Here is a 19572-nt window from a genome sequence, read left to right on the forward strand (position 1 = left end):
GTCAATGACATCAGCTGACACCTGTTTGGCGCTGGTCCTCCCTGCCTGGTGTCCGGGTGGTTTCTCCTTGCCTAGACGACTGCAGGGAGGTTGCCACGAGGGGGCTGAGGCGCCCAGCAGCGCTGGGAACCGGGAGAGTGAGGACCCCTCTTGGCCTCCTCACCCACTCGGGTGCTGGCGGAGAGCGGTCCTTTGGGCACTACTTGGCGATGCTGGGAGAGCAGAGAGCCTGTGCGTATAGACATTCAGCTGCGTGCAAAGTTGAGAGCTTCCAAACCCACGTCAGGGGTCACGCTGTCTGGTGCAGTCTGGATTATTTTTATTTCTTTTCTGCATTTTCTCGAGTGATCATTATTATTTTGTGCTAAAGAAAACAGAAAAGCATCACACATTCCCCTTTGATCGAAGGTTCCTTCTGCTGAGAGCGTCGGTCTTGCCGTGGTGGCTGCTGTGTGCTGGGAGCAGGAGGTGGAGATGGGTCTGCTCAGTTGCTTCTCTGGCCTTCCTGGGACACAGCTGCACAGCTCTAAATGTTGGGCCGAAGCAGATTAAACGTAAGGAGCCAGATACGCCAAAGGGCATGATTTGTGAAGACATAGGATTTAAATTTCACAGAATCCCAATGTGTATGTTACATGGAACATTTTAGTTATGTTCGATTTAAAACTTTTAACTCCTCTGTTGAAAATAGAAAGCTTAACATAAGCAGAGAGTTGAAGGTCTTGGGATAAATAAGGCACAGTTTAGCTTGACGTTGAGACTGACGTATGAAACATTGTCATTTTCTTAGATATGTTCATAATTATGTCAGTGTCCTTAAACATCTGAGTAAATGAAGTCGAAGTAGGTTGTAGAGAAACAAAATGGAAAATAAAAGCAGATCAGGTTACAATGTATTGTTTGGAAAAACAGATTATTAGTAAATAATTTGTATGGCATATAGCCCCACTTCTCTGTTATTTATACACTGACACCACGGCTGGACTTGGAGTGCCCTCGAGTAAAGTAAAAGTAACTTTCAGTCGGCCCGTCAGCCTTGAGCTGGACTGTTTAATGCTGGACTTGACTTCCACCTGAGTTCTGAAAACAGGCCGGGGGGCAGTGGGTTGAGCACGTGCCCAGGGACGAGGAAGCTAAGGATGGTTAGGGTGCTGTTCTAACGTCTGTGTAGCACTCTGCAGTGTCTGAGCTGTTTCCTCTGACGTCTTCTGCTCTGAGCAGCACCTTCTTGTGGGGGATCCGGCCCATCAGGAGACCGGGACGAGGGCTGTGGCTGCTTCTGACCCAGGCAGTAGCAGCTTCGGACCTTGCGCTCCTGCCTCTGTTGTGCTTCCTTTACAGCTGAGCTTCCAGGGAACCCTGTCTGTACCCCCGTAATGGAAATTTCCAAACGTACACAAGAGTAGGGAGAAGAGTTTAACTCATCACCAGTCCAAACATTTGTCAGCGTTGTCTCTTTCTTGTGTCATCTAGTCCCTCCCCCGCCAGCCCTACTTTTTTCTGAGTATTTAACACAAATTCTTAGGGTGCCTTTTTACTTTGTAGGAGAAGCCCTCTACCAGCATGCAGCTTGCTTAAAGATCAAGGGTCCTGTCTTTTTCATCATCGTATTCCTAGCAGTGCTTTCACTAAGTGTTCAATAAATATTTGTTGGAATGAGAAGTGCGTTTCATTCCACAGGTCCCTGGGGAGAGGGAGTTTCCTGTCTAGGCTCCCAGAGGCGGGCTGAGTCTTTGGTGCCTTCACTGAGCCCCCGTGTGTGTTGGAGGGTCGTGGAGGAGGTTGTGCCTTGAGACGTGTGTGTCTGCCCATGTGTCCAGCCTGGAAGAGTGGGTTCTTTTCACCTGAAGTCAGGCAGACCTGGGTGTGAACACCGCCTCTGTCCCTCCTGTGTGGATAGAGGTCCTCTCGGGGCCTCGGTTTCTACATCAGTGGAAGGGGGTAGTGACCCTTCACAGGGTGGTGAAGATTGAGGGAGCCGGTGACGAGCACTCAGCTCCTGGTGGGGAGCTGGCAACGGCATGGACCCCGGTGCTGTCCCTCCTTCTTGCCCGTTCTGTGGAGCGGGGATGTCCACACAGCTCCCCTAGGAGGTGGCCGTGCAGATGGAGTGGGACCGTCAGGGTGAGCCATGGACGTGGACTCCCCGAGGGGCCGCTGCCCTGCGGACGCTGCCCTTCTGGGCGAGTCCTTTTAGATGACGTGCCTTCCGGGAGGCCTGGCTTCCTCCCCAAGCTGGTCTACCCTGTCCTCTTCGCCCTTAAGTAACCATTTTTATTATTTTATGATTTTGGTTTATTCTTCCATTGTTTCCATTTGAAAATTTAAAAATAATATATGCACGTTTGCTTTTAAGTTTTATTTCTGTTTGCATGCGCGTGCACACACACACACACCTTTTTGACACATAGGTAGCATACTCCATACTTGTTCTGAGCCTTCCTTCACTGACTGTAATCTGGAGATCATTCCATAGTTGTATAAAGACCACCCTCCCCCCTCTTCCAGTGGGGTAGTGTTCTGTTTCCTCAACGTGTCAGAGTTTGTTCAACCACTTGGATTACTTTCGGTCTTTTGCTATAATATTTTGCAGCACATATCCTTGTGCTGTGAGGGTAGTGAGTGTCTGTGAGGGTAGGTTCCTTGGAGTGGGCTTGCTGGACCCCAGGGCAGGTGCATGTCTGATTTGCCGGGTTTTGCCGGATTCCCCTCCTCAGGGCTCATTTCATCCTGGAGTTGAACCAGCCTGTTTTCTTCACAGTCTCGCCCATAGAGTGTGTTGCCCTTTTTCAGTTTTCTTTTTGTCAGTCTGATGGTGAGAATAGTATTTTAGATGAGTTTTGTTTTTCTCTTGTTATGAGCTAGGTTGAACATCTTTTCTTGTGTCAAGGGCCATTCAATTTATTTTTATTTTTTTGGGAAGTGGCTGTTCATATTTTTTTTGCCCATTTTCCAGTCAGGTTGTTAGTTTTTTCTCAGTTTTAAAAGCCTTTTAAATAGGTTAGGGATATTAGCTCTTTATGATATGTTGCAGAAAGTTTCCTCAGGATTCTCACTGCTGGGCACCGGGTGACTAAGGTGAATAAAAGCAGTAAGGCAGCCATAGCCTTGGGACTCTCTTAATCTGGTGCAGAAGACAGCCTCGTGATGGAGGGTCATAGATTGCCAACAGATGTTTTTGGCCAGGCTGCCTAAGTTCTGGGTTTGAATTTCACGTCCTCTGTTTACTGGCCATGTGGCCTTGAGTGAGTTGCTTAATTTCTCTGACCTCGGTTTCCTAGTCTATAAAATATATGGGAAAATTACTACATCCCTCCAAAGTTGGTATGAGGATTAAAAGGTAAAAATGGCTTGTGTTATATGTATGTAGTAGATACAGTGGGCACTCACTCAGTAGGCGTTTAAAATAACCTGTTGACCTTTGGATATGTTGCCTGTGCTTTGTGAGCAGATTATTTTCTGATTGTTTCCTGTTTATTATGGTATTTCTAAAACCTAGAAGAAGGTTCGAGATTAGAGTGAGGAGGCCTGACATTTCTTCTGTGGTCTGTCATGGGCTGTTGGACAGATTACTTAGTCCCTAAGTGACCTGGTGTCTTATATGTCACTCAGCATATTAGTGTCTGTCTCATGGACCTTAAGTGTTTGTTCTTAAGGCAAATAGATATAAAAATGCTCATGAAAATTTTAAGTGATGTGCAAATTTAAAGTAACACATTTTACTAGCTTCTTTCCATGGAACATTTTATTTTATTTTTATTTATTTATGTTTTTGGCTGGACTGCGCGGCTTGTGAGATCTCAGTTGCCCTGGCAGTGAGAACGCACGCAGAGTTCTAACCGCTGGATGAACAGGGAAGTCCCCAAAACTTTTTTTTTTTAAGGAAGCCATTTAAAATTTAAAAAAACTTTTTTGGCTGCGCTGGGTCTTTGCTGCTGCGCATGGGCTTTCTCTAGTTGTGCTGAATGAGGGCTCCTCATCGTTGTTGTGGTGGCTTCTCTTGTCTTGGAGCACAGACTCCAGGCCTGCGGGCATCAGTGGCTGTAGCACGCGGGCTCAGGAGTTGTGGCTTCATCGCTCTGTGGCATGTGGAATCCAGACCAGAGGTCAAACCCGTGTCTCCTGTGCTGGCAGAAGGATTCCTGTCCACTGCGCCACCAGCGAAGTCCCCAGAGACATTTTAATAGTTCTTCTGCATATTAACTTTTTATGCTAGTATCCCCACTTTTTTCTTTTTTTGGACTTTGAATTTTGGACGGTGTTGCCTAACGTAGGTTTGTGTAATTTTTTTTTTTTTTGGAAGGATGAAGAAGGTTGAAGGACAAATAGATGGCTGAAGTGAACATGTGGCTAGTGGCTAGTTTTTCAGTCCTTTCTTCTTTTATTTTATCCTCCTTGCCCCTTCTTTCCTTGCCTGCTTGCAGCCCTCTGTCTCAGGCTGGCTGGTCAGGAAACTGCAAAAATTCTCGCACTGACAACACAACGGCAGCGTCAGCAAAGCTCTGCCCGAGATCTCACTTCATCCTTTTATTAGCCTGGTTTGTCCCGTTCTCTTTGCACGCCATGTAAATGTAAGCTGTGATGCGAGTGGAGACACGTGTGTGACCCCCCGCCACAGTAGGGCACTCGGCTGCCCCTTCCCGGGGTCTCTTCTCTCCAGCCTCCTGCGGTTCAGCATCTTTTAGTCATCATTCGATTTACCATCACCACGGTTCACGCTTTCTGTCTCTTTTCCGTTTGGTAGCCTCTCTTTGCTCTCCTTTTGCAGGGCTGCTTAGAATAGAATATTCTGGACATCCTCTCTGGCTGTGTACTTCATGTATCTTCTCCCTGATGTGGTTTCTGTCTTCTGTTTCTTTGTAAGGTGTCTGATGACCAGAGGTTCTCGGTGGGAATGAAGCTAGTTTTAGAGACTTTATGCTTTATGTTTAGTATTTAAAAATCCTATTTGAGAAATTTTTTTCCAATCCTAAGGTCCTAGAGAATTGATCCTGTGTTGTCTACTGAAGCTTTTCAAGTTTCACCTTATGCACCGACTGTGCTGACTTCTGTGTGGTATGTGAGGTGTGGGCCTGTGGCATCCTTCCCCTTAGATGATGACCTCTGCCGGTCCACTGACTAGTGTCTTCCCTCTGCCCCCTGCCCCCTGCGGTCACCTGTCTTGCCTTCAACCCTGTGAGCATCTGAGCTTTGACCCCCAAGTTCTCCTTCTGGTTCTTGTTCTAAGGAGTAGCTCAGGACATGTGCAGATACTCCACTTGCGGCAGTAGTCTTTGAAGCCTTGTTGTCGGTGCCGAGCAGGAAGCGTTCTAAACGTTCGAGCCGTGGGAGTGTGTTGAATGATTTATGCTCATCACTACAGTGAAAAATTCTGTAGCAGACAGAGATGCATTTACTAATATGGAAGGCTGTTGATAACACATGATGACAGAAAGAATAGGAAGCTGAAGCACGGTATGTACAGTATGATTCCACGTTCATAAAAAGTTAAGAAATACGTAAATTAAAAAAAAAAAAAAACAGACCAGCCTGCCATCTTTGCTTCCTCCCGTCTGGGTGGCCTTCGCTGCTCTTTGGTCTGGTGTCCCCCCGGTCGGGTCCCGCACCTGCCCCGGCGGGTCCTCGGTGACTCCGGTGGCCGCCGCCTCGGGCTCCTCCTGGCCCCTGCACCCCCTCAGCTGGCATCCCCGGGTGCCGTCTCTCCTCTGCTCCTTGGCTTCGTGCCACTTCCTCCTTGTCCTCCTTTCTGGACCCCCAGCTCCTCCCTGCACCCGAAGTCGGTGTCCTGGGCTTCTCAGTGCCCTGGGCCTCTTCTCCTTCCCCTCTGTTCTCAAAAGGGATGCCATCGAGGTGTCTCCCGCTGAACCTTCTCATGCACCCCAGTCGCACGGTCTGCTGCCGGCCCTCCACAGCTCCTCTGGCCTCCCCGGGCCTCGGAGTTGCCGTGTCCAAGATGAAAGCCCACAGCCTCCTTCAGGAGACCATGGGGTCACCCCCATCACCCCATCTGTGGTGCGTCCTCTGAGCACCCTCACGCCCGTGACCATGACTCCTTCCTCCCAGACGTGCCTCATGGCCGGCTGCCATCCTGTAAGAGTGTCTGGAGGAGTCTGCCTGCCTCCTGGTTTCACTCTTACCGCCTGCCCTCCACATGGTGGCCAAGATCGTCCTTCTAAACTGTGCAGCCTGAGAAGCCACCCCCCTGATCCGGGGCCCCTGTGACCGACAGGTGTGTCCTCAGGGAGCTGGTGGGCCCCCGGTCACCTCACCAGCCCTCGCGGGCTCTGTTTGCAGCCCTCCGCAGGCTGTGGACCCCTCTGCCTTGCCCGCTCAGACGGGCTCTGGGCCGCCCTCCCTGGCGGGAAGTGCTCCCTCCCCGGCGCCCTATATGCTCTGTCCTCCCCCGGTCCCTGGAGCTGGCGGAGCGGTGGCCACTGCTTGTTTGGGGAGGGTGTGGGGGAGGCGAGGGAAGGCGTTCCCACTGCCTTTGCAGAGGGGTCGACTCCCCGGGACTGGGGGCACCGAGCCTGCAGGCAGGCCTGCCCTCGCTGTCTCCGCCTGCCGGTGGGTGCATTTGGAGGGCATTTCCAGAGCTGCCTTATCTGCTCTTGGCTTTTGAGCAGGATGATGGCAGACTCGAGCCTTCCCTGTGGCAGGTGCCCGGGCTGTCTCGCCTGTGGGTTGGGCGCCTCTCTGGGGGCCAGTGGGTGGCTGTTCTGCCCCCCCACCTCCCCCCAGAGCCTAGCCAGGACTGGCGTCCTCCCTTTGGAGCCGGGCCCAGTGCTCCCCTTCCGCTCACCGCTCGGATCCTCAGTGCCTGTGTGTGTGCTGCAGCTCAGTCCTTCCTGTCCCTGAGGCTGAGGAAGATGCCCCGGCCCGCTCGAAGGACAGGGCTGGCCCTGTTGCCTGTGCAGAGAACTTGACAAAGCGATGCTAAGAGCCTGGCCTCTTGGGTCTGGGTTTGGACTCCTGGTCCTCCGCTCTGGTGGGTGTGCGGAGCCCTGCGAGCTGAGCCGTTTCCTGTGGGTGCCGCTTACCGGCTGCCAAGTGCAAAGCACAGCTGATTAGTCAGGGGTGTGCTTTTCTTGACCACTTTTATTTAGTTCATTGCTTTTGACTGAGTGTTAAAAATATTCTGCAGCATATCTATAGTCCTCACGAGCAGCAAATGTGAGAAGAAATGCAGTTTCTGAGAAAGCTTCAAAGAAATACTGGTCTTTATCTTTTCCCCAGCCCTTCCGCTGAAACCCACCAGAGTCTTTTTCTGAGCACTCTTGTTCTATAAATAGAACGACAGCTCTCCTTGGGTAGCCCGAGATCGCAGCTCTCATCCGCTCTCTGAAAGATGTGTGTGTGTGTGTGTGTGTGTTGGAGTGTATTTGTTTTAATTTTGCTTTTCTTTTATGTGTGGCATGTGTAGTGGGAGATGCAAGAAAAATACTCTAGCATTTATCCTTTAAAAAGAACTCCTTTTAACTTTTCTAGGTCTCGGCCTGTGATTTTGTTGTCTTTCAGAATTTTTTTCCTTTTTCTCTTTGCATTTGGGAAAGAGATGGAGGCGATTGCTTCCCCTGCAGAGGTAAGGAAGATGTTTGGGGGCGAGGAGAGGTGCCTGGGTCTGTGAGCGAGGTCTGTGGGGTCCCGAGCAGAGGCTTGCCTGGCGGGGGCGGCGGGGGCGGGCGGTGCAGTCATCGTGGGTCTGCACCGCCGGGCACGGACGCAGCTGCCTGTCTTTGAAGAGCATATTGAAATAGCATCCACATGTGCACTTGGGTCTGAAAAGAATCCTCGGATGCAACCTGGCAGTCCTCCTGTAGTGCAGGCCGGTTTCTACCTGGAGCTCCTCGTTCAGGAGGCTTTCTGTCCGCCGTGGGCCGGCATGTGTCTCTCCTGCATCGTCGGGTCATGCTGTGTTCGTCTCCCCTTCTCAGTGACCTGGGAGAGCAGTGGGTGACCTCCTCAGAGGTAACAGTGAGGGTTCCCGCCCCGGGATAAGTGCAGCCGTTCCTCACTAGCTTTCCCCCAGAGTTGATCCTCTTGGGCGTTGGAGAGGGTTGCTGTTTGTACTGCTGGGCCAGCCCGAGGGACCCGGCATGGGGTTGCAAGCCAGCCGTGTAGGCCCCCTGCCCCGGGAGCTCCAAGAGGACGTCCTGCGGTGGGAATCGGGAGGAGCAGCTGGACACAGGGGCGTGGGGCTCTCGGGTGGACCTGTGCCCGGCCAGGCGCTGGTGGGGTGTGAGTGTGTGTGTGCGCGCGTGCCTGGGGTGGGGGCGCTGTCTCCAGCATTCACCTGTGGGGAGCAGCAGTGCCTCCCAGGTTCGACTCCCTCCCCCGTTAGGAGGTGGCTGACGGAGGGACAGACAGACAGCAGTGACCAGGTCTCGCCTCTGACGTGTTCGGGTGACGTGGGGTTTCTGTGTCTCGTTTCACCTTACGTCGTCCTCAGTGGCCACAGCTGCCCAGGTGCTTCGTACAGCCACTTAAAAGTGACCTAAAGTGCGGAGCCGCACGGGGTTAGGTGATGAGACGAGAAGCTTCCCTGAACCGGTGTCCTTTCCTCGGGCAGCGTTTCTGCGCGTTCTTCCTCCGCCGCACAAGGAGGCGCCGGGCAGAGCGCTCACTGGGAGCCCGCTCCGGCGTCAGGGCGCCTCGCTGCTTCATTTTGGCTGTTGGCGGCCCCGAGTGGTCCAGCACGTCTGCTGACCAGGCAGGGTCCTGAGCACTTGGCTTGTAAGTGGTGCGGCCCCGGGCCCAGCGTCCAGGACGCAGCTCCAGGGAGGGCCTGCCCCGTCTGGGTGTGTGCACCGAGCCGAGCAGACTGCCCCTCACCCCATGGTTCTCTCTGCGCTCCTGCCTCGGTGGCAGGCTGGTCAGATTCGGGGGCGGAGGGGTCTCAGTGACGTTGCTGCTGGCACCTCGGTGTCGCAGCCTGGGTAGACACACACCCGACCCACGAACAGGGCTGAGGGCCAAGGGCGGGCAGGCCTGGGCCGCGCCGAACCCCATAGCAACCTACATCTACAGTTTTGGCAGCCGGCTCCTGAGAAATGGCAGGAGGCCAGAGAGCACGGAGACCGGGCCAAGAACGCTGAGAACTACCCCGCGCTGAGGCTGGAGAACATGGCCTGGCCCCTGACGGTGGGCCTGCCTGCCCTCGCCCCCTTGCGCTGACCCCCACCTGGGGCACGCGCGGGCTCACCTGGGTCTCTGGCCTGTCTCCCCTGCCCTGCTGCTCAGGCAGGCCATCGCCCCCTGGAGGGTCGGGTCAGCCTCTCACTGCTGCCCACTCAGCCTGTCCGTAGGTCAGGGTTTGCGCAGAGGGTGAGAAATAGTTCTTCTGTTAGGCCGTCGGCCCGTTAGAGACACAGATGCTTTGGGCCGTCAGTGGACAAGCGCACGGCGCTGTGAAAACACAGGCTCACAAATCCCTTTCTGTGCTTCCAGACCGTCATCAAAGAGGGGATGCTGACCAAACAGAACAATTCATTCCAACGATCAAAACGAAGATACTTCAAGCTTCGGGGGCGGACGCTGTACTATGCAAAAACAGCCAAGGTGAGACTCAGTGGAGGACACTTGACAAGAGAAAACCCCCCGAGAAGCTGCAGGGAGAGCTGGGTTCCAGGTCCTCATCTGGGGAAGGACCTTCCATTCTAGAGCTGATATTCTGAGTGCGTTTTGTAAGCCTCTGGGGTGCTGGGTCTTATGTTTTGTGAACGTTGATTTTTTTAATTCATTATCTCTTTTAATGTCATATGTCACCAGAGAGGAGAGATGGGGAGGGAAAGTTCACAGAAGTAACCATGTTAAAGTAGACATATTTCTTTTGGAAAGATTGGGGATCACTGGCTTAAAAACCCTCTTATTTTGGCCTAAATATCTTTTTTTTCCCCTCTAAGTTTTCTGTATTCTTTTTAGATCATTTAAAGACTTGATTATTATTCTTATTATTTGTATTTGGCCGCGCTGGGTCTTTGTTGCTTTGCAGGGGCCTTTTCTAATTGCAGTGAGTCGCTGCGGTTCTCGGGCTTCTCATTGCGGAGGCTTCTGTTGCAGAGCACAGGCTCTAGGCACTTGGGCTTCATTAGCTGCAGTGTTCGGGCTCAGTATTTGTGCTCCATGGGCTTGGTCACCCCATGGCATGTGCAATCTTCCCAGGCCAGGGATGGAACCCATGTCCCCCATATTGGCAGGTCACTTCTTATCCACTGTACCATCAGGGAAGACCTTTTTTTTCTCTTTTTTCAAAACACTTTTATAAACACTGTATAGAAACTTAATATGTGCAACTTGATGACTTTGGAGATAAGTATATATACCTGTGAAGCTAACTAAAAATATGCTCTAAGTGTGCTGGGCTTTTTGGTGTGTGAACAGAAGCTGTCTCTGGGCTTTCTAGCCATGGTCCTTCCTCCCGTGTGTCATCTTTGTAAGATTTACACTGGAGTCCCCCAGGCAGATGCCAGTGACAGAGGAGGAGCCGTTGAGAGTCCCTGGATCACTGCCTGGCTTAGGCGACTGTGGTGTGGCACATTCAGACACTAGTGTGTCTACAAACCTAGTTTTTGGTGTTCTGAACACCAGTCTTTGTGTTCAGATGCTAATATTTTAGAATTATTAATAAAAAAAACTGGGACCTGAGTAATTTGTATTTTGAGATGTATCCCTAGTGGGCTAGTGCATTAAAATTTGAAACTGTGTGGAGTAACTTGTTTAGAAAGGATTCTGACCACATCCTTCATTAAAAAAAACAGACTTGTATAGTTATTTTAGTTCAAGGGGCGGGGGGGAGTTACTTAAAAGGCTGTCTTTTCTAAGTTGCTAGTGTTTCCTCCAGAGGGGACAGTAAGGTAAACAGGAGCTAGGGGGCTCTGACAGGGGGACTTGGTGGGGAGAGGAGAAGAAAATGGGGAGGGGGGCGTCCCAGGCCTGCTTCTAGACCCTTCTTTCTCTCCGGGACTAGATTGTCTCTGCTGTGCCCCCTGTTTTCTTTCATGGCTGGGTCCCTTCTGTTTGGGTCAGTCTCTCCTCCCCTAGAGTTGTTTATTTTAGCCAATACCTTTCTCCCCAAGTGCGCACAGTGGAGAAACTAAAGTCGAAAGGACAGAGGACCTCCAGTCTAGACCCTGCTCTCGGGTGGACTCGTGGGAGGACATGTTTCTGACTTCACTGGTGCAGGTCACTAGGGAGCTCCCTGGACTTGGAAAAGGTCTTGAGCTTCTCCCATGAGCCCTGCGCACTGCCAGAAGTGGGTTGGGTGAAGTCACTCGGTATCCATGTAGTTCTCACACACTTGGCTGGGGTCGAGGGAGACTGGTGAGCGGTCCGGGGCCAGGGGTGCCTTCGCCCCCTCTGACAGCAGTCCCTGTGTTTTTCCAGTCGATCATATTTGATGAGGTGGACCTGACTGACGCCAGCGTGGCTGAATCCAGCACCAAGAACGTCAACAACAGCTTTACGGTGAGTCTGTGAACGCACAGCTCTCTCGAGTCCTCTGCCACCTTTGGTTTTCCTGTTTAATTTGAACGGATGTGTGTGAGCAGTTCAGACTTTTCATCCTTTGCCCTCTGATTGGAGCAGTTCCTGATACATTTTGAGTTCAAGGTTCGAAATAGTACAGCGGCTGGAGAAAAACTGAGAATTTGGCACATGTAAGCACAAAAGAATGAGAGGGTCCAAACGAGTTGTTTAAGCACGTTGTAGTTTGCATTTCTTTAACTGTTTTTACACAGAGATTCATCTTTCAGGATTGCTGTAGAAAATTTGGAAATACAGGAAAGAATGTGGAAGCAATTAGAAAATAACCGTAATTTAGCTACCTCAAAATAGAATGTTGATATTTCTTTAACAGTTGTACACAGAGATCTGTTTTTCATGATCGTTGTAGAAAATTTGGAAATACAGAAAAGAATGTGGAAGCAATTAGAAAATAACTGTAATTTAGCTACCTCAAAATAGAATGTTAATATTTTAGTATACTTGTTTTCTTTTTAAAACTTAACCCTCCCACCCCCATATATAGAAATTATGTTGTACTTTGTGCAAAAGTTCTAAATGCATAAAATCATGTGACCTCAGAGCCCAGGAGTACCCAGCTGCTCACTTTAGAGTGATTATCTTTACGTCTAGATGTCTCTTTAGCAGCATATAGCATGAGATCACAGTGATCCTTTTGTTTTACACCTGTTTGATTTTTTTTTTTCTCTTGACAGTTTATGGTGATCACTTCCCATGATGATTGGTCTAAATGTTCATCATATTTTTTAATGTTTATGCAGCATTTCTTTTATGACTTTACAATTTTGGCTTCAGGGGATGACTTTAGAACCTACTGGGTAAGGTATGACTCTAATATTAATACCAGGAATAGAGTAGTTTAAAATAGTTTTCTTCATTTTATTAAGTAATTTTATCTAGAAATACAGTATGCGTCCCAATTTTTAAAAATTCTTTTGTAACTCAGTCAAGGTGGATAATTTTCTTTGTGTTTAGGATCCAACATTTTGGGTTAGTGTTAGTTTCAGTTACTTTCAGGTTTTATTTTATTTGTTTATGGATTGATTAAGTTGTTGCTCCAAATGGGATATTCCTTCCTCCATTTAAACTTCTACTTATTTTATTTTGGTGTGATTAACTGCTCTTGGTTTTACTTTGTGGCTTATTGAACTAGTCAGACTTGCCTGATGGCCTCTTTTATTTTAGTCCTCATTTTATTTGGTCCATTTTTACTTTTCCTGCATTAGTTTATTGTTTACTTACTGGCTGGGGAGAGACATTTTAAACTATGTAAATGAATTATTCTTTGATTTGTGGCTTTTAGAGTGTTTAATAGGAATAGGTGTTGAATTTCACTGGAGTGTTTTGACCAATAATTTATTAGAGATGATCAATTTGGTTTTGAGTATTTGTACATTTCTTTCAGGTTTTTTTTTTTTGGCTGTGCTGGGTCTTAGTTGTGGCATGTGGGATCTAGTTCCCTGACCAAGGATTGAACCCGGGCCCCCTGCATTGGGAGCACCAGGGAAGCCCCTTTGTACAGTTCTTAATAGTAAATTGTTCCTGATAATGTTGAATAGTACAGCCTAATTTTGGATTTAGAATTTTTTGAAAGCGTGTGTGTGCTTAATTCTTTGGGTAGGAGGTATCCTTTGTTTGTGTTTTGATTTCAGAGTGCAGGTAGCCCCATAGAATTCATTTAGTAACTTTCCATGATTCTTTGTGCTCTGGAACATTTTTATAGTTTTAGAATTTCTTGAAAATTTGAGAGAACTTAGTTTTCAGGGAGATAATAAGATTCTGAATAAACCTAAAAGGTTTAATTTTGATCATAGGAACTTTTTAACTTCTTGAGTCCATTTTTGTTATTTATTTTCCCACTTCACACCTTTTAATTTAGTAATATGTATTTGCACTTTAAACATAAATGACTCTGGTTGGATCCCCCTTCACATTTCTTTTTTAAAAAAATTTATTTTTATTTGAAGGATAATTGCTTTACAATATTATGTTGGTTCCCTTTCATGCTTCTAATTTTACTTGCTTAGTAAAATTTTACTTACTCGCTTTACTTTTTTTTTGGTCATAATTCTCTTTGAAAAAAATTGTGTTTGAGTAAAGTTGATTTATAATATTGTGTTAATTTTTTCTGTATAGCAGAGTGATTCAGTTATATATATATATATATATATGTTTTTCATATTCTTTTGCATTATGGTTTATCACAGGATATTGAATATCGTTTCCTGTGCTAAATAATAAGACCTTGCTTTTATTCATTTTATATATAATAGTTTGCTTCTGCTAATCCCAACTCCTAATCCATCCCTCTTCAACCATCCCTGCCCCTTGGCAACCACAAGTCTGGTGTCTATGTCTGTGAGTCTGTTTCTGTTTAGTAGGTATGTTCATTTATCTTGTATTTTAGATTCTACATATAAGCAATATCACATTGTATTTGTCTTTCTCTTTCTGACTTACTTCACTTATATGATAATCTCTAGGTCCATCCATGTTGCTGCAAATGGCATTGTTTCAATTTTTTTGGCTAAGTAATATTCCATTGTTATGGAATGGAAGACCTCAACTTCTTTATCCATTCATCTGTTGGACATTTAGTTTACTTCTTTGTCTTGGCTATTGTAAGTAGTGCTGCTTCGAACATTGGGGTGCACGTTTCTTTTCAAATTAGAGGTTTTTTAGTCTTTTCCAGATTGATGCCCAGTAGTGGGATTGCCGGATTGTATGGAAACTCTACTTTCAGTTTTTAAGGAACCTTCTGCTGTTCTCCATAGTGGCCGCATCAGTTTGCATTGCTACCAGCAGTGTGGGAGGGTTCCCTTTTCTCCACAGCCTCTCCAGCGTTTGTCATTTGTAGACCTTTTGATGCTGGGCATTCTGACTGGTGTGAGGTGGTACGTTATTGTAGTTTTGATTTGCGTTTCTCTAGTAATTAGTGATTTTGAGCATCTTTTCGTGTGCCTGTTGAACATCTATATGTCTTCTGGGAGAAATGTCAATTTAGGTCTTCTAACCATTTTTCAGTTGGGTTGCTTGTTTTTTGTTACTGAGTTGTATGAGATGTTTGTATATTTTGCAGATTAAGCCCCTGTCAGTTGTATCATTTGCAGATATTTTCTTCTAGTCTGTAGATTGTCTTTTCATTTTGTTTATGATTTTCTTTGCTGTGAAAAAACTTGTAGGTTTAGGTTTGATTGGATCCCATTTTTTTCTTTTCGCTTTTAAGAGAACTGGTTCTTAAAAAAGAACTGGTTCTTAGATTATTCAACAATTCCATTTTTTACTACCTAATTCAGTTTCTGCATTTATATTTATTGTCTTTTCTGCTTTTCACTTTTTAAAATAACTTATTAATTGACTCTTCTTACTTTCATATATATCAATAATTAAAAAACATTAGGGACTCTGCATTTAACTCCTAGTGTATTTCTGTTCACATTCCAGTATTCTAAAAGTTGTTTTTTCTTCCAGTAGAAAAATGTTATTAAAGATTAATTGCTTTTTTGGTCAAGTTATTGAGGAAAATTTTTAAGTGTATGAGTAACATAGAAAGTTTAAACCATCTATATTCCTATTACCCAAAGATACCTAATAATATATATTAATTGATGTCATTCCCACCAACTGGGTTTTAGTTTTTAACCTACTTTCTTCACTTAGAGATGAGTTTTTCTTATAATATCCTTTAAAATCTTGCTTATTAATGCTGCATAGTATTCCATCTTATTTAAATGTATAAGTTTAGCCAGTCCCTATATTGCATTTTTTCCCTATTAAATAGCATTTTAATGTACACTTATACACAGATCCTTTTGTATATTTCTGGTTATTTCCATAGCTTAAGTTCTTAGAAGTAGAATCCTGTTTGAGGTAGAAAGTATGAACTTTTAAAAGGCTTTTGAAAAGTAAATGAGGTACTGATACATGTTAAAGCTTGGATGGGCCTTGAAAATATACTGAATAAAAGCCAGACACAAAAGACCACATATTTTATGAGCTGATTTACATGAAATGCACAATAGTCAAATCTGTAGAGACAGTAGATTAGTGGTGGCCAGGGGCTGCTGGACGGAGGAGTACTAATGGGTACCGGATTTTAGTTGGGGGTGTGTGGCAGAATGTTCTAAAATTAGATAGTGGTGATGGTTGCACAACTTTATGAATATGCTGAAAACCACTGAGCTGTATACTGTAAAAGGTTGAATTGTACAGGAATTATGTCTCCATAAAAATAGTATGGCACTGTATTCTGGTACTATGTGAATTACTATGGAACTTTGTCAGCCTGGTTGGAGAATGAACCCTGATTTATACCCTGTCTCTATGGGAAAACGTGTTCAGGGTGCCGAATAGTTGACTTCTAGATGTCGAGCTCATTCCTGTGGGAGCAGTTGTGGATGATTCCCAGCCCTCGGGGCAGAGGCACTGATTCTTTCACATTTACTTTAGATTTTGTTAGTGCTGTAAAAACTGGCTTTTCATCTGAGCATGTGCTGAAAGGACATTAAAGCTTAATAGTGAGGCTCCCCAGAAATACTCCTAAGATAAGGAGACCCCCTTTTAGCAACCCATGAGGGCATCTGGAATTTGGGGATACATGGTGGAGTGTTTGGAGCCAGTTGACTGGTGCCCAGTTCCCCGAGGCATGCTTCCATAGAGCTGTTAGATTCTGGGCACTCCCCCACTTCTGACTTCCTGCAGTGTTTGCTGTCTGAACTCTGAACCTGTCCCTTCCCATACAGCACCCTGTAGGAATCTGCGTGCAGGTCCTAGAAGGCAGGGCCTGGCCTTGGACTTTGCCAGTGCCTGGTGCCATGTGCTCGCGGAAGTGAGTGCAGAACGAATGAATATATTTGCCCAGAAGCCACATCAGTTTCTGGAATATCTTATTTGGTTTTCCAGCTATTCCAGTAGTAATTTCCGAATTCCGCAACTTCTACTAAAATTGCGTGCCTCATACAAACAACCCGGCACTGAAAGTCTCTGTTAACATGTATCAGCCAACAGATGGGATCCTTTTGTATCTGGCAAAGAATGAGTAAATTTTGCTCCACATTAACAAAGACCCCATTTTAATTTTTCCCTAAAATGGCTGAAGAATTGTCTCATGAAGACATAAGGACCTGAGGAACAAGAGTCTTCCAGGGGATATGGAAGGAAACATTTGGGGGAGAGGAGAGATTTTTCTTTCCTGGTGGCTCAGTGGTAAAGAACCTACCTGCCAATGCAGGAGGCGGGGCGGGGTGGGGTGGGGGGTTGTTGTCGATCCCTGGGTTGGGAAGATCCCCTGGAGAAGGAAAGGGCAAACCCCTCCAGATTTCTTGCCTGGGAAATCCCATGGACCGAGGCTCCTGGTGGGCTACAGTCTGTGGGGTCGCAAAGAGTCAGACATGACTTAGCAATTAAACAACAGATTTTTATACAAGTTTGATGGAAGAAATGGTAGCAAGGAGACTTTTGCAGCTGGAAAGGGGTCTGCTTGCCTTCTGTTTAAGAACAAAGTGAAGTTGGGGTGCAGCTAGAGACACAGATGTGCCTTTAGGTTCTTGATAAGGTGGAGCTATGGCCACGGGAAGTCTCAGAAGATGGGGAGTAAACGGACAGAGTCCTCCACGTCCTCACCTTCAAGTGGGATCACCCCTGAGAACGCCAGAGAGCATAACCGCAGCATGACAAGAGAAAGGGGATTTGCCAGCTTCATGTCCCAGCCTCTGCAGTAGCATGAAATGTTTTTGATAATTAACCATGTTAATGTTAATCTATGAAAACTAAAAGGCTTTTGGTGTATTATTGCCAAATGGCTTTTAGAATTTGTATGGGTAGAATGTCATGAAGTGGTTTCTTTCCTTTCACAAATGCCATTTGTTAAAATTTTATAAAATCTATGCCGTTTTGATATAAAAATGGTAGTTTGTTTTATTTCTTTGATTATCAAAGTGAGGTCGAATGTTTCTCACAGTCTTTGGCCATTTGTATTAATTTCTTTATGAGCTGATTCTGTATGTGCTTTTGGACAGTCAGCTCTGTATTTGGGGGGGTTCAAAATTACCCATCTCTCTTTCTCTGATTTTGCCCTCATTGACTATGCTTGCTTTAGTGGTTCCCTCCTGCCCTCCTTCCCCCTTTTTAAAAACTAGGTTTCATACACTAGTAATAGGCAAAAGTTGTCAGGGAAAAATGTTTCTCATTTTCCCCTTATATTTCTTTTCTTTCCATTATCAAACATGGGATAATTTAGGAATTATTTCCAGCCTTATCACAAAATTTACAGATTTGTGTTGAAGGTATATTTTAACCTCTCTAATTCTTCAAAGGAGTTTGTCAAAGCAGCATTTCTGCTTTACTGAGTTTGTATATTGTAAATAATTTTAAAAATTGAAATATGACTTCCCCGCTGAAAAGTGCACAAGTGATTAGGCAGAGCTTCGTCTGTAACCACTACCCAGATTCAGTGGTAGAATATGTCTGGGCCCCGGGAAGCTCCCCTAAGTGGTCTTGCCCAGTTGTCTCCCCTGCCCCCTCCAGAGGAACCACCATCTACACCTGATACATAGATTTGTGCCGACTGTTTTAGATGGTTGATGCACATGAACTCACATTCTTTTGGGTCTGCTTCTGACCTGTGTGTTTCCACAGATGTTCCATGTGCATTGGAACGGAATTTGCACTCAGTTCTGTACGTTGATTAGGACAAAAATTTAATCATTTTCCTCAAGTCTTTTATAACCTTCTGACTTGCTTTTCTGTTTGTCCTTGAGTTACTAAGTGAGATTTATTAAAATCTTCCGCTATGATTGTGGACTTACCTGGTTTTTGCTTTCATCCTGTTAATTTTTGCTTTATATATTTGCAGGCTTGTTATTAAATGCATACAAATTTAAGATTATTTTAGATTCTTACTAGATTGACCCCTTTATTATGAAATAAATCTTTTGTTTCTTTTAATGTTTTTTGCCTTAAAGTTTACTTTGATGTTGCTTTAGCTGCAATACCTTTATTTCGGTTAGTAGTTGTATTGTAGGTAATGGTATAGAATTTTCCATCTTTTTAGTTTAAACCTTTTTTGTTTATATTTAAGGCTGTAAGCAGCATATAGTTATGTGGTTTTTTAAATTGACTGTTGGATTATTTAATTGGGTGATGTCTTCCATTGGTTTATGTTTAATCTATACTTAGTTTTAGATACTCTTGTATTTGGGTACAAATCCAATGTATTATTACTCGTTTTCTCTTTGTCTCACATTTCATATTTTTTGTATCTTTCTTTCTAAAATGGATGAATTATTTCATTTTTTCCCCTCTCTTATTTCATATACATATTTTAGTGATTTTTTTTGCAGATTGTAAAATATGTCCTTGACTTATTAACTTCCCATCCAGATTAGTGCTTACCAGACAAAGCAGGGATCTTAGAGCTATTGAACTCTATACTCTTCATTAAGGGAAGCCAGTGGCTCAGAGGTAAAGAATCTGCCTGCAATGCAGGAGACGCAAGAGATGCTGGTTCAATCCCTGGGTCTGGAAGATCCCCTGGAGAAGAAAATGGCAACCCACTCCAGTATTCTTGCCTGGAGAATCCCATAGACAGGAGCCTGGCAGACCACAGTCCATAAAGTTGCAAAGAGTTAGACATGACTGAGCAACTAAACATGCATACTCTACTTTGCTCTTGAAATTTAATTTCTGGTACTTGAAAAGGAAGCTTCTCTGTAGTTGCCTCTCACCTTTCTGCGGTTTGTTATATATCTTAATTTTACATATATTTGAAATTTCACAGGGCATTATTGTACAGTCAGTAGTCACTTAGGTTTGCAATGAACATTGCCTTTTCTGTTGCCATTCATTTCTTTCTGTATTTCTGTGATCCATATGGGGTAATATTCCTTCTGTGAAAAATTCTCTTTAATATTCCTTTAGTGTTGGTTTCTATTTTTGTTTTGTTTATTTCATCTTTCTGAAGGATGTTTTTGCAATGTTATACAGTTCTAGTATGGCAGTCATTTTCTTTCAGGAGTCTAAAAATGTCATTCCGTTGTACTGTAGCTTCTATTATTT

At 45.5% G+C, this 19572-nt stretch overlaps 1 protein-coding gene across 3 annotated transcripts in view; it reads left to right on the forward strand.

Moving 5' to 3' along the window:
- Positions 1 to 19572, forward strand: part of DGKD (diacylglycerol kinase delta) — a 104777-nt gene that overhangs the window by 21207 nt on the left and 63998 nt on the right. For all 3 annotated transcript variants that reach the window (XR_006268207.1, XM_043462031.1, XM_043462029.1), the window contains exons 2-3: positions 9445 to 9555; positions 11380 to 11460. Coding sequence is in view for 2 of the 3 variants with exons in the window: in XM_043462031.1 (XP_043317966.1) it covers positions 9445 to 9555; positions 11380 to 11460 (192 nt within the window). In the remaining variant the exon portion in view is untranslated. The remainder of the gene's footprint in view (positions 1 to 9444; positions 9556 to 11379; positions 11461 to 19572) is intronic.

The sequence above is a fragment of the Cervus canadensis genome, chromosome 2 (genome assembly GCF_019320065.1).
Source record: "Cervus canadensis isolate Bull #8, Minnesota chromosome 2, ASM1932006v1, whole genome shotgun sequence".
Lineage (NCBI taxonomy): Eukaryota > Metazoa > Chordata > Mammalia > Artiodactyla > Cervidae > Cervus > Cervus canadensis.